Source organism: Fragaria vesca, linkage group LG7, assembly GCF_000184155.1.
Source record: "Fragaria vesca subsp. vesca linkage group LG7, FraVesHawaii_1.0, whole genome shotgun sequence".
In the NCBI taxonomy this organism is placed as follows: Eukaryota; Viridiplantae; Streptophyta; class Magnoliopsida; order Rosales; family Rosaceae; genus Fragaria; species Fragaria vesca.
Window position 1 is genome coordinate 13,152,911 of NC_020497.1, and position 14,813 is coordinate 13,167,723.

General features: G+C 37.9%; 3 protein-coding genes across 3 annotated transcripts; all 3 read right to left on the minus strand.

The window, feature by feature from the left end:
* Window positions 1-244: 244 nt before the first annotated feature.
* Window positions 245-4,223, minus strand: LOC101301242 (DNA-directed RNA polymerases I, II, and III subunit RPABC1-like). Its single transcript, XM_004307198.1, has 5 exons — window positions 3,921-4,223; window positions 2,397-2,610; window positions 2,142-2,321; window positions 1,052-1,165; window positions 245-768 (listed from the first exon to the last, which is right to left on the minus strand). Exons 2-5 carry the CDS (start codon window positions 2,595-2,597, stop codon window positions 643-645), a joined length of 621 nt encoding a protein of 206 aa, XP_004307246.1. The 5' UTR covers window positions 2,598-2,610; window positions 3,921-4,223; the 3' UTR covers window positions 245-642.
* Window positions 4,224-9,338: 5,115 nt separating this feature from the next.
* On the minus strand, window positions 9,339-11,809 carry LOC101314037 (putative disease resistance protein At1g59780-like). Its single transcript, XM_004308647.1, has 4 exons — window positions 11,014-11,809; window positions 10,440-10,879; window positions 10,077-10,207; window positions 9,339-9,495 (listed from the first exon to the last, which is right to left on the minus strand). Exons 1-4 carry the CDS (start codon window positions 11,807-11,809, stop codon window positions 9,339-9,341), a joined length of 1,524 nt encoding a protein of 507 aa, XP_004308695.1.
* A 524-nt stretch (window positions 11,810-12,333) lies between these two features.
* Window positions 12,334-13,347, minus strand: LOC101314327 (putative disease resistance protein At1g50180-like). Its single transcript, XM_004308648.1, has one exon. It carries the CDS (start codon window positions 13,345-13,347, stop codon window positions 12,334-12,336), a length of 1,014 nt encoding a protein of 337 aa, XP_004308696.1.
* Between the last annotated feature and the right edge of the window lie 1,466 nt (window positions 13,348-14,813).

Sequence of the window (14,813 nt, forward strand, 5' to 3'; positions counted from 1 at the left end):
CCACAGCTGCCAGGAAAATTAAAACCGGCTGCCTCTGTTTGGTCTAGTACATATAAAAGAGAGATATTTCTTAACCTGCATTTTAAACAGATTTTAAGGTGCTTAGTGAAAGAGAGGAGCAAATAAGAAAGATTTGACGCGCTACACATTTTTCTCCACGGTTTTGTTTGGGCATAAATATCTAGTATCTACAAACTTCATAGATTGTAGTGCGTCTCTCACCATCACTAGAACTAAAATGGTTAAAAGAATCCGAATAACTCAGTCTGCAAAGGAGGGGTTTAACAACTACAACAACAGCACATAGATAACTGGAGTTAGGCACTACTCAAGCTCACATTACAGGCACAACAGAGGAATGCACAGAATGAGTTGAAAATATCATCACATGTCCAAAATCTTAACTGCATTGTTCACTTAAGAGCTAACCTTCCAATTCGACAATTATAAATAAGACTAATGCAATCCAGGTTTCGGCTTACAATAAACGTACTAAGATAACGTAACAGTAGGTGGCATATAGTTTTGCAGTTGCACTTGGCAGGATTATCTTCACAACTTGTCCACTCTTAGGCCCATAATATTGTGAACCCTATAAATAAGACTAATGCAATGCTGGTTTTCAGCTTCCAATAAAAGTACTTAGATAACATAACGGTAGGTGACATATCGTCCTGCAGTCTCACTTGGCCGGATTATCTTCACAACTTGTCCACGCTTAAGCCCGTAATATCTGGCAATTGGATCAATAAGCTGAATTCGAGGAAGCTGAACACCATCCACCAAAAATGAAAATGAATCAGGAATCCGGAATCAGTTTGGCAACCACGGATAAGAAAACTAAGATGTGTTTGAAACATTCCACTCTTGAAGAAGATCAACGGTATGTTAAGATTTTTGGAGGGTGCAAAGATAAATGAAGCATGACTACCAACAAAATATGCATACCCAAAACAATAAATCATTTAGTACACAATTAAAACATAATGTGTATATGCATCTAATTCCAGGCATTTGTTATTATTTAAATAAGGCATTTTGCAGGACTGACCTGTGTTTCTTTCACAGTGTACCTCTCCAGCAAAGTCTTCTTTTCCTCATTTGTAAGAACCCGATGCTCAGGAACTAGAACATGTTCTTTAATATTCACCAACAATTCTGCCTCCTGAACCAACAGACCCATGAGAAAACAAAATCTTTTAATTGTGAGAACACACAGAATAGCCAATACATTGATAGGTGAGATCAATATATAAACAAAAGTTATGTGATTGCACCAGCATTAGTTGAAGATGTTGCGCCAACAACTTTAAAAAAAAAAAAAAAAAAAAAAAGAAACAACAGTGCAATCTAATCCTCAGAGTACGATTAGTTGTTTCTCTTTGAAGAGAGCATCAAATTGAAGTGACTGTTATTTTGTTATCCCAATGTGCATATACCAAACAGATATGCAACAATAGTAACAAGAACATCTTTCTTGGGGGAGAAGATGTTCAAATATTCAATGTGCAAATATTCACCAACAATTCTGCCTCCTGCAATAGACTCAACTCAGAAAACAAAATCTTCCAAGTTTGTGAGCAGCAGACAGAATAGCCAATACATTTTTAGGTGAGATCAATATATAAACAAAACTACTGTGATTGCACCAGATGTTCTGCAGTCCAATCTAATCCTCATACATTAGTTTTTTTTTTTTCCTTATTGAGGAGAACGTGGTAAAGCGACTGTTATTTTGTACTTCCAATGTGTAAACACCATTTAGATATACAGCATTAGAGAGAAACAAAATCATCTTTCCTGACCTGGTTAAAGTTTGATTCTACTGTCAGTTGGGCATCTCTACTAACAAGCATTATTTGATAACCCTATGCATCCAACTTGTCACTTTTAAGTATCACAATGACAACACATTTGATCACATTACTTATCAAGTAAGAACGGCATTAGAATGAAGATAAACAAAGCTAGTTATTCAGCATAGACTATCTCCATATAGTCTTCATATTTCTGATACTAAGTTTCTGGTACCTTAAGTTTCCATAGGTAAGACTAATAGACTATCATGACAATCACAATATTTCAAGAACAAAACTTCATTCTAAGACAAAAAACAGAGAACATGAACAGTTAAACTTCACCTGGAAAATCTCCAAGTGGTACTTTGAACCCATCTCACTAATGGAGGTCTTTGCAAAAGGAGTCAGATTCTGTTGAGCAACCAATATTGCTCTTATCACATTCTCCTGATTCATGCGTGTGATGTAACTCTTCATTGTCTTGACCCCAACTTTTGGTTCGTCAGGGAAAAACACATAAATCTGGTACACAAAAACCATCAGTTTAGAACCCGAACAACAACACTACTTCAAACAACACTAAAACACCAACAATACCTGATCAGACTCGTCACCTCTCTTCCTTCTATTGATAGTAAGGTCCTCCCTTTTCATGTGCTCTCCATATTTGTTCTTAAACTGCGACATTGTCATGTTGAGATCATGATCCACAATCAAATAGTCCCTATCTTTCAGCATTTGCATAACTGTCTTTCGAACCCTGTAGAGCCTCATAATTTCCTCTTCAGTCAAAACCATCTTTGCTTATAATCTACACACAAAAAAACATCCTTATAAGTAACATTCTCTAGAACTAAAACACGAACAAAAATTATCGCAAACATGTTAACACTAAATGACATTTGATGAGCTACATAACTAACGAAGTCATAACCAAAAGCATGCAAAGTACCACACACAGACAGCCTTTAAAGCTTGCATTTCTTTGCCTAGCGCAAGAAACAATAATCATACTAAGAAACCACCAATTACACAGTATTACAAACACCAAGTTTATCACCCAGGAATCAAAATCACTTCCAAATTGGAAAAACCAAAAACCCCCCATTTTAGATTTAAAGCCCCCAAAATGCCTCAATGAGAATCAAAACCCAATTGGGCAGCTTCAACATGGATTGCACTCCAATAAAAATCCGATGAAATCAAACAATACCCAGATAAGACAATCAGTACTAAAGCCATATTCAACAGAGGGTAAAAGACAAAGCCCTATTCAACAGAGAGAGAGAGAGATTAGAGTGAAGCGATTGAGAGAAGAGAGATGGAAGCGAAGGCTTCCGGAGGCGGTGGGCAGGTCGTCGAGAGGAAGAGAGTCGCACAGGTCGTCTCGTCACGCCGCGCAGGTCGTCGTCCTCTATCTTTATTTGGCCATCTACTTTGTATTGTCTCTATCTTTATTTTTAGAGTACAAAGTCAGGTTACCGAGATATGACACTGTAAACAGTGGCGGAGCCAGGATAGAAATGTCACCTGGGCTAATTGTATACACAAGAAAATTTGCTCGATGGTGCAAGAAATTTTTTGATATAGCCTTTTGACACGATCAATTTATTCATCAAACATTTTGTGTAATACAACAACTTCATATCCAAGTTAAGACCAAATCCACATCCATATCCAAGTTAAGACGTATAAGGAGCTTTCAAATTAAGACTATGAGATCAGTACCAATTAATAAAGGATTATCGAGGCAGTATTCTATAAGATAACATATGGACAATCATCAAAGATTTCTGGTATCGTACTCAATTATTATAGAAGATCAACATCTTAAGGTTCAGCAGATAGGCAGATACCCATGAGGAATTGGACTGAACTAGTTTAAGACTAATATGAATTGGACTGAACTAGGTAAGGCTTATATGACCATACAGATTTCGATTGTGCTGATATCAACAAATCCTAATCAAGTTAATATTCTATATCAACAAATTTTAAATCGACAGAAACTCTAAAACTGAAACTCTAGTTACAGACGAAGCAAAGTAACATTGAAGCATATGAATATGATGGCTTTTGAATTGAAGCCTGCTCTGTCTACGATCAGATTATAAGCCATACCTGGGGAAGTAGCCAAGTGGGGACTGGCCGACTAGGGATGTGGGCTATGGGCGACGGCGCGGGCTATGGGAAACGGCGACCGCTCTGGCGACAACGACGGGCGACAGACGCAATGGTGTGAGTTGTGAGTTGTGACCGAGATTGAGAAATAACCTGCGCACCCAAACGACGACGCTTCAGGTTTATATGTGATGGTAATTTTTTGGGCTTCAAAATCTCACTTGGGCTGGCTCCGCCCCTGACTGTTAGTGCCAAAACCTAAATCGCGAAATGAATCGTAAAGCTCTAAAATTAAATTAGAACCGAAAATATGAAAACCCAGGTGAGGTAAGGAAGTTAGAAGTTAGAAGAAAAGAGGGGAACCTGTGTGAGAGTGGGAAGAGAAGAGGAGACACCAGAAGTCTGCAAGGGTTGAACACCTTAAAAGGAGGTATAAGATGGGCCTGGTTAGAAAAGCCCAAACAAAAACGACTACATGGACTCTACCCCAACCCAAAATCCTCGCTAAACCCTGGCGGGGTGTGCAATCTAAAACCTCAACTCCTTGAGCTTGAGTTTACTCTGAAACATGGGAACTGCAAACAAAGACCTTCTGCGTTTGGAGCACAACCAGCCCCCAGTTTCATCTCTAGGCCTCTCTCTCTCTCTCTCTCTCTCTCTCTCGGCTTAATTACTTAGAGCTGTCATTCTCTGTGTTTTCTGAAATAAATGTTTGCTATCCATTGGGTATAGTGAAATCCCTTATTTGGGTTTTCTGGAACTCTTGTTCATTTACTGCGAAACCCAAACTTTATAAGTTTGTTTGTCTAGCTTGTAGATGAATGTTGATGCCTGAGATTTTGGGTTTGTATAATGTAGTCTTCAGAAAGTAACTTTAATTTGATTTAAGTTGAATGTTAATGTCAGATTGTAGATGTTACTAGGTTAGTCGCCGGCGCACGCTGCTGCGGGTTTATTTTTTTTCCAGAATTTTATGTTAGAAAATATTGGACTTTAACACTCACTGTATTACATTAAAACAAATACAATTGATTTGGCTAAATACAAATAACAAGAAATACATGACTATAACTCTATTTTTGGTTTTCTGTGAAGGTTGTATCTCCTAACAGAAATTAAAGAAATAGACTTCTTCTAAATTATAAAATCAAAACTGTTTTAAAAGACACACTATTTAATTATCAAATGGCCGGCTACCCTCTAATGTCTTGTCACACGGAAGCATTCATATTTCTTTTCAAACACACAACTCAAAGTTAGTATTTTCTTCATCGTCTCTCATTCCTCGACCTTGTAATTTGTTCCTTCATTTTCCATATCTTCAAAGAAGCTTTATCATCTAGTCATTGTGTATTAGGACTGCTTGTCCTGTTGAACTCTTTCAATCCTTCTGCACTCTCATCTTCAAGAGGTTGTGAATCTGTTGCTACTTCTGCATTGAAATCTTGGTGGCGGAAGTCGTTTGCTCATTATTTGACCAATTTGTTATGATGCATTAGCAATACATTAATCTCCTTATGTTCATTCTTTGACCGAGTTGTTATAATGCATTGCACATTGATCTTCAAAAACCTGCGTAGCAGTGACTAATTCAGTATTGAGGTCTTCCGATGACTACTTTAGCTTGGATAAAATAAGAATATTGATGTCAGTCTAACTTCATATGTTTCGAGTTTAATGTCATAAGTTCATGGTTACTTCTCAATGAAACATTAGAACTGCAGCGTTAACAACTACAATAATATATCATGATCTTTCTGCTCTTTCTTTAGAGATGCATTTGTAGTCTACTGTTCTGTTATTACTTAATTAAGAACACAGGCAAGAGAGAATATATGAACCCAGAAAAAGAGCATATGATAGAAAAATAAGCATTTAGCTACGCAAAAACCTCCACAACTCTGATTTGTTTCAAAAACTCTACTGCAACCTAAAAGCATCATGGAAAATCAGTTGAAACGGTCAGCCTTTGTAATCTAAATGATACTGATTTCAAATTCAGATGCTCAATGCAAGCTTCATAAACCTTGATCTAGCGCCTGACTAGCGCCTAGATGTAGCCTGACTAACACCTAGCAAATTTTAGACCTTGATCTCACCAAGCTCACTTTGTTTGTATCTGCTTGTAGAATCCACACGACTTGTTTGTAAAAAGGGATCCCAGCCTGCTGAAACGAAGAAGCCCATCATTGCTCCTCCTCCCAAAAGCCAGTGTGAGTGAATCGTTGTTCCTATTTGAAATTTGAATATGGGTTTGGCTTTTTATCTATTTATTGTTGCTTCAATCTCGTTTTCTGCTTTTCAATTTTCTCTTTTGGAATGTAGAATTCTAGAACTACAACTTAGACACTGTAACAATGGCAGAAGATAGTAATGGTGTTTACTATCTCCTAGCTTCTAAAAGTCTTTGTCTGTTCTTTTGGTTTATTGGCAATAATCATGCTTTTGAGATTAACTCGAAATTGTAAGAGTACTTTTCTATTTATGGATTTAGCCTTGTTTTTTCGATTGTTCATTTTATTTGTATTGCTATTACATCTTAAACCACTCCATTGGAACAATAACACTGCATGTGTCTTCCTATCCCCTAGTCGGATACATACATACAGGCTAGTCAGGCACAAGTCCAAACCAGTACAATAGAATGAACTATTTGTCCGACACTATTATGTGTCCTGGAGATAGAGCCCAACTTATCTTGTCATTGTGTGTCAAGGTCATTCAGCGTCCCCCCAACCCCTGTTTAGATAACAAGCCGACATTCAAAATTTGGTTATTCCTTACAATTGATGAGAAACTGCTATTGGCCAAGGACCAAGATTAGTGCGATTTTTTTTGTTTAGTTTCCCTTATAGTTAATGAAAACCAGAAGACCACACGAACAGGTTCCAAAAAATAAATAAATAAATACTTAAGAGATGTTATGTATGGGGATTCCAAATGTGTTATCATGTTAATGAAATTCCATCTCTCAGTGGCCTATAAGTCTCTCGTACAAGCTGGTTTGATGATTGTAGTAATTTCCATGTGAGGGACAGTTGGATTTGGTCACATTGAGAATTCCACAGGTCTGAGAATTTGGTTATTTCCCTTAGCATATGACCACATGCTAGACTTGTGAAATTTCATGAGATTAGAGAACATTTGTCATCAAAATTATGGTCTGTGGGTTAGGGAAAGAATCTTTGGATGGTCTCTCCTCTGTTTATCATATGCATTTTTTGTCTCTCTATCCATTGTGTTGAAATTAATTTGTAAAATATATTGCTCCTTTGGTTTGCTAAGCTGGCAGTGTTGGGAAAAATGAGGAACTTCTTGGGAGTCATGTCCGAAGCTAATGAAAAATTACAGCTTGATGCAATCAATGCCAGATTCCTTATCCCAATACAAATATCTTTCTTTTTTTCTTTTTTTTTTTGAATCATAGCCTGCTTTCTCATTTTCTGAATGCAGGATAATCCAGACAAATATGACATAGAAGCGCGCGCTCACCGGAGATGAGTCTCAAGTCGTTAGTGTGGTCTCTCTCTCTCTCTCATGCAAGCTGTCCATTGATGTATATCTGATTCGTGATGCGCTCCAATTGACAGGAATGTATGCTTGGTGTACGTTGTTGATCTTCAAACTCCTGAGGCTGTGGCTGTAGCAGAAGCTACATTTTCTGGTTATCAGCCTGTGATACCCGTGGAGGATAGCAGTAGTGGAGATGAATCAGATGATAGTAGCAGTGATGATGAAGAAGAAAGTAGTGATGACAATGAAGATGATGAAAGCAATGAGGAGGTTAAGAAATCTTCCTCCCCGGACAAAATTAGTTCTATGACTGAAGAAGTTTGCTATGGACGGCCCAAAAAGCGGCCTAAAATTGTTGCGCATTCATAACAATTGTGTCATTGGTTCTCCTCAGAATAGTACCGAGTCTACGTACCATTGATTTATTGTGACAGTGGTCGACTGGGCGGGGTGATGAATGGTTATGGAATTGTATCATTAGAACATATAAATTAAACTGTATGGAAAGATTTAATTCTGATTAGCTTAAGCTAGAGCCATGTTTGTGAAAGAGTCTTTAGGATCACTTGAAGGGAAAGTTGAACCATTTCTGCTTTGTTCAAGAAAGACTTGGAAGTTTTTTTGGTGTCTAGTTTCTCTCTGAGTGAGATACTATCACACCTGCAAATGGCTAACCATTAACAGACATATATCTTTAAGGGTGTGACATAAACCTACGTGCGCTTGTATAAAAGCTGCACCACTATTATTAATACATATTGAAATTCTTTGTAACAGTTGCAAGAAACACTCGTAAATACTGGATTGTTATCGACACAATTTTGTGTTTTTGGAATATTTGGCAGGATGGCGGATGCTTGTTGCTCTAAGTTGGTGCGAGTTAACATTCGAGCGGATGAAACTAGTGATATTTTCGATGCACGTATTGAGTAATAAAACGAGAGGTACATATTTTATGTATTGGTGTTGTACCTCAACGAGGAGATGACATTGCCTTATTTAACTATCTATGGTTTGGATGAAGTAATGAAAGGTAGAATTTGAAGAAGGTACGATAGGCATTGCTCTAATTTGGGATCAAATAATGTTGGTGTTGTATTAATGGGTGATAGTTTGATAATACAAGAACCGAGCCCTCTAACAATAGATTATACCGTGTATTTACACGTCGTGTATATGAAAAATTATACATTAATGTAAAAAATTAATACACTTGAATCCTAAATACAGTCGCAATAATTCTTGTACAATCTTATTAGTCATTCTCGCATTCTTAGAAACATATCAGCAGTCATTTGCTTGAGTTTCATAAGTAGCAGCCCAGCTAGCTCTACTTATTGCAGTTGAAGCTTGTTGAAAGTTTTCAAACAAAGATAGTCATGCTCACCCCTGAAACAATTTGATAAGTGAAGTAAACAGACAAGACATTTTCAGTGTGTGTGCATCTGATTTGAGGCCACAGCATGTGTTTGGAAGTATTCACAATTATCTTAGCATTGTTCAGGACTGACCTGGTTTACTTTCATGCACAGTTTATGTATCCAACAAGTCTTCGTTTCCTCGATCATAGTTAAGATCCCTATGCTCAGGAACTAGAACATGCTCTTGAACCGACAATTCTGCCTCCTGAACCAATACAGTTAATTAAGAACGCATTCAGAATAACTAGTGTTTCAATTGATGTCGATGCATTCTAAACTGAAGTCTTATATAAACAAATGTCATTTTCTCTCATCAGCTAATGTTCAAATACAACTATTGTTGATTGGGGCATTCGGATAGTTAAAAGAAAATAATGACATTAACGACAATACTATACAAATATACAATCAATTCAAACAATAAATAATTGAGCAATTTTTATACTTCACCTCGAAAACCTCCCAAGTAAGTAATACGTTGATCTCAAATTCTCAATTCACTTATGAAGCGCTTTGCAAAACGAGTCAGATTTTGTTGAACAATCAGGACAGCTTTGTCCGTATCCTCCTGAACCAAGCCTTTGATGTAATTCTTGATTGTCATGACCCCAATGTTTGGTTCATAAGGGAAGAACTTAAACCTGTGCACAAGAACAAACAGTTAGCTAGAAGATGAACAATACTACTTCTACCACACTAAGTAGCATCATCAAATACCTGATCAGAGTCATGAACTCACTAGTTCTTCCCTTTTCATATTCTCTCCAAATTTATTCTTAATTAACTGTGGCAATGTAATGTTGAAACAGTAAAATCCATCCTTTGGTTAGCAAAATTATATAACCCATTCTTTTTGTTAGTGAGGTTCTTCGGAATTACATGAACATAAATTCTGGCAAATTAAACATGAGTGCATAATCCATGCATATTTACATATGTACTCAAAGTATCTTCTCCATATCCTCGAAGATCAATCTACATGATAAACCACATTACGATTTATGTATAAGAAAAAAAAGTATCTTGTACGTACTTAGATCCTCTATACTATAATCTTCTTCTCTTCCACATCTCTATCAGTACAAAGTTTCAGTATGAAAAGTGAAGCTAACCTGATATTACAAGTAAACAACTCATTTCAGACCAAAACCTTTAAGTATAGCAATTATACAGTAAAAAATCAAATCCAAACGAAAGCATAATCTAGAAGAAAGAGCCATACCTGTACAGTAAAGGCTGAAGTTGCGAATAAATATTGAGAAAGCAGCGGCTTGTGGATTTATTGACAAGGGAGGTTAGAAGTGGAAGAAGCTTGTATTTCCTCTGTTTTCTCATCAGCAGGTGGAGGAGGAGCTGCTCATAATCAAGATTTACCAGCAGGAATATGTTAATCACATACCGCTATCATATGATTTGAGGATAATAAATGTACAAAGGTTAAGATATGATTGAGTCATTTAGTGACGTACCGTCCGCAGTTGATTCCTGATGAGAGTCACCGGCTGGACCCGCTACCACTTGAGACAATGAGACGCCCCTGCAGCTTCCTCCATTTCTAGCTCCTCGTCCGACTGTCTTCGAATACATCAATATTTGTGATAATAAGAGAAGGCACATGTTTGATTTTGTAGAAATCCTCTCCTCCTTCCTCAACCCTCCTGCAGAATCTTCTGCGCATCCCGTTAATCGTTAATTCCTTGAGGGTAGTAACATCCTGAAGCCCATCTGGAATTGCCTGCAATTCGTCGCACCATTCAATGCGCAATCTGTGAAGACAAGGCATGGCTTCTTTCTCCACCCTCCACTCCTTGAGATCGAACAATGCTCTAAGGGTAAGAAATTCCAGATGAGGAAAGCCTCCTTGGGAGAAAACCATTGTTTCTGACTCGAAAGAGTTAAAACCAAGGTAAAGCACCCTTAACTTTGGCAGCTTCTCCACTATTTCTATCTGGTCACCCTTCAGTTTTGTGCTACGCAGTGTTATCTTGGTGAGGTCTGGATAGCCCCGGAGCTTTTCCGGTAACTCTGACATTTTCCCGTCCAGTCGCAGCTTGTATGAGGACACCTTAATACTATGTCTATTGGTATATGTATATCCTCCAAAACACTATATCCCGCCCTCATCAGAGATAGCGACCGAAGATGCTCATATTTTATACTTTCTGATACCAACATTTCTTTCAACTTTTCCAACTGACTAGATCGTGATGCAATTATGCCTAATTTTTTCAGATTGGGTAGCCGAACAAGATCATTCAAATTACATTTCTCAATTCTAACATTGACCAACGTCTGCAAATTGCACAGCTTTGCAAATGACAGTTTCCGACCGCTTACAGTGTGCTCCGCAGGTAAATATAAATGCCTCAGTTGCTCCATATTCAAAAATACATTTGTGATTTTGATTATCCTCCATCCATATTTGAAATGGCCACGCAGATCTAGAGTCTGCAAAAGTATCAGCTTATATACAGATGATGGCAACGCACGAAATTCGCTATCCCTCAGACTTAGAAACCTCAAGTGGACTAGGTTCCCAATCGTCTTCGGTAACTCGAATTCTCTACGTAAATTTTCAAACTTCAAGACTCTAAGCAATCTGAAGTCGTTGAATACTGATCTTATCACTCTTTTGCTCCATCGGAAGCGTGGGGGGTTAAAGTATAATAGAGACCTAATGTGGCCATTTCTTCCACCCTTACCGCTGAACTCACATTCAGATTCGTGGTCCAGATAAAGGACAAGTCTTCCAACCTTATTACCGGTTAGTCTTCGACCCGTAGAAAAGTCAACAACATCGAGGAAGTCCTCCTCTTTTGCCTTTTGCAAGCACAAGTCTCGCATAAGATAATGGAGACGACAAGTTTTCACCTTTCCAGTTAAACCATAATTTACAACTTGAACCATAGATCTTTCCACCAGTTCAGTGAGACAATCATATGCTACATCTTCCATTATTTCCAACGAACCATGTATTTCTGATGTTGAAGTTATAAACCCTTCTGCAATCCATAATTGGGTCAATCTTTTGACCGGTATCTCATGATCCTCAGGAAACTGGGCAAGTATAGAAAGCAGAGTTTTAACTGAGATGGTAAATCATCATAACTCAAAGCCAAGACACCCGACACAGTACCATACTCTTGACCTGAGATTTCTCTTTCAAGGACAGTTGTGCCTCTCATTATGTACTTATCAACATTTCTAAGAACTGCTTCCCACTCCTCAACTTTATCTCGTCTACTTAGAAGACCAGCGAGCACACTGATAGCTAATGGCAAACCTGAGCAATGCTCAAGCATCTTCTGTCCTAATTCTCTTTTATTTGCATAATTGACCGAGTCTGGGAAAGAAATCAAATCATTATTTTAGGTTTGAATTCCTAGAAATGTATAGATAGAAGTATAGTTTGGGGAAAAAAAGAAAATAGACATACCTGTTTCATCTCTTCCAGATATCGCAATCTTTTCAAATAGTACCTACCTTTGTTCTTTATCAAGAGGTCGAGGTTGGTGGAGATGATCAGCTCCAGATGCAAGCGAGGCAACTTCTTTGTTGCGAGTGGTGAGTAGTATCCGGCTCTCTGTTTCCTCATTGATTGGGAAGCCAGCTTTTATCGAATTCCAAGCCTCTAGAGTCCATATGTCATCAAGGACCACCAGACATCTCTTTTCTCTTTGGATACTACAGACCTCCTCTGCTATTTCATCCTTTTCCATTTCGGAAATTTCTTTCCTTTCCTCTGCTGTTGGAGAAGTGAGTTTAATTAAAATCTCTTTCAGCACATCCTTCCCTTCCCATTGTTGAGATATACACAACCAAGCAAAACAATCAAAATGACGCTCAACTTCATTTTGAAGAAAAAGAAAAACTTGTTTTGCAAGAGTGGTCTTCCCGGAGCCCCCCATCCCCCAAATAGAAACAACACGCTTTCCTTCTCTCACCAACTCCGTCACCAGCTTATCAGTGCTTTCCTCCAGCCCAACAATATGACTTCCAACTTGATGACCATAAGTTAGCCTTCGATCTCGTTGCCTCTTAAAAGCTGAAGCAACACTTTCACTCCCGCTTGTCTGCCCTATGTTGTAACTTTGCAAACTCGACCTCAGATGAGAAAGTTTAGACATAATATCCTCAATTTCGGACCCAATCTTGTGTCGATGAACTCCTTCGTTGAAGATGCAGGCAAACCTTTTAAGAAGCATCTTCACAGTACCACCTCTACTTCTGATAGCCACCTTCAAGGCGAAAGATTCAATGACATCCTCCAAGTCATAAGCAGCATCTCTGATAAGCTTAACACAAATGCGTACTAGTTCTTCATCTTGTTGCCTCGTATCTGCGTCTTTTAGAAATCCCCGGATCAAATGTAGCTCAATCTGCGCAAGCTCAATTTGGTAGCCGATACCCCTCAAGAATTTCGCTTGCTGAATGATGAACTCTCCGAGCGGCTTGATCCCTTCGGTCACAATTGCGACAACACCTTCAGCCATAATTCCGATCTTTGACAAAAGTGAACAACGGAACCAGCAGCGTCTGGTTTGTGTTTATTTTTTAGTACGAATTTTTTTTTGTGAGCACTAGATATATATGTGAAATCTTTTCTGTTTCTATACGAAGTCTGGTAAACCAAGTGTCCACCCTTGGCATATTCTTTAACTAACTTGATTACTAATAATCCTTAGTGTGGTATGAACATTGGCCTAAAGCCAAAGGATCAAAAAGGAAAAGAAAACCCAACGAAAAGCAAAGCTAAAGCAACCAAAGCACCACCACCATTCCAAGCAAAGTTATATTCCAATAAAATCATCAGGAGGTATGAGGATAGCAGGACGGGGGATACATAGACAGGGATATCACACATCCAAACCTACTGTCAAATTATTCCGGCAGTCAATGACTACAGTATCAGTGTAAAACACTAAAACCTAATGGTAATGATTATATAAATCTTCAATATATATTTCTAGCATGGAGTTATAAAGTCCTGCATATATACATTTTTGGAAAGACTCACGTCACATACTTCTACTGAACTCTCAACTTAACCTTTTGGTATTCCTGAATCAGAAATAAATTTAAAAACTGAAAAATAAATTGATGTAAAATAGTAAAAGCGACAACACTAATGGAAGAATCATCTCTACTGGCAAATGAAGTGTCCCAGACCACCAGACAACGGATTCAAATTTGCCAACTAACAAATTTGTGGTTGGCAAATTTGTGGTCATAGTGTGACCAACCACTAAAGAGCTGTCATGTGTGATACTTATAACCAACTTTAACCATAGTTAACTTAATTAACCAGCTTTAACCATGTTTGATAATTAATGTCAGCTTCCTATTGGTTGGTCATACCATGACCACAAATTTGCTGGTTGGTAAATTTGAATCCCTAGACAGCCTGCTCACACCAAAATGCACTTGTATATTTTCCCTCACTACGTATGACCAAAAAAAAAACATTATTCTGGATAACAATTTCAAGAATCAATTAAGTAAACCAAATCACAGTGGGAGAAAATACTCAGCAAACCTCAAAACATAACCATTAATACCATCAACAAAAGAGAAAACAGCCGGCCTAAATTTAACTGAATTACAGCATATTAACATTAACGGTTTCCCCTATACAAAAGAAAAACAAACACAAGATATATATGCTACAACAGTGGTCACATAGAATAGAAAACCAGAACAGCAAGAAAATAGTCATAATACCACGAAAAGTCACCACCACAATATGGGGCAAAGGCCACACATCTTATGTGGCCAATAGAGGTGTGGTAATTTTCAGTAAGTGTGGCAAATGAGCTTATTAGTTAAGAATGAAGGAAAATTGCCACATATATGTGATTATATGGGATTGCCACACCTCTATTGCCCACATAAGATGTGTGGCATTTGCCCCGTATTGTAGTGGTGAGTGGGGGAACTAGGTGTTACATACAAATTGTGA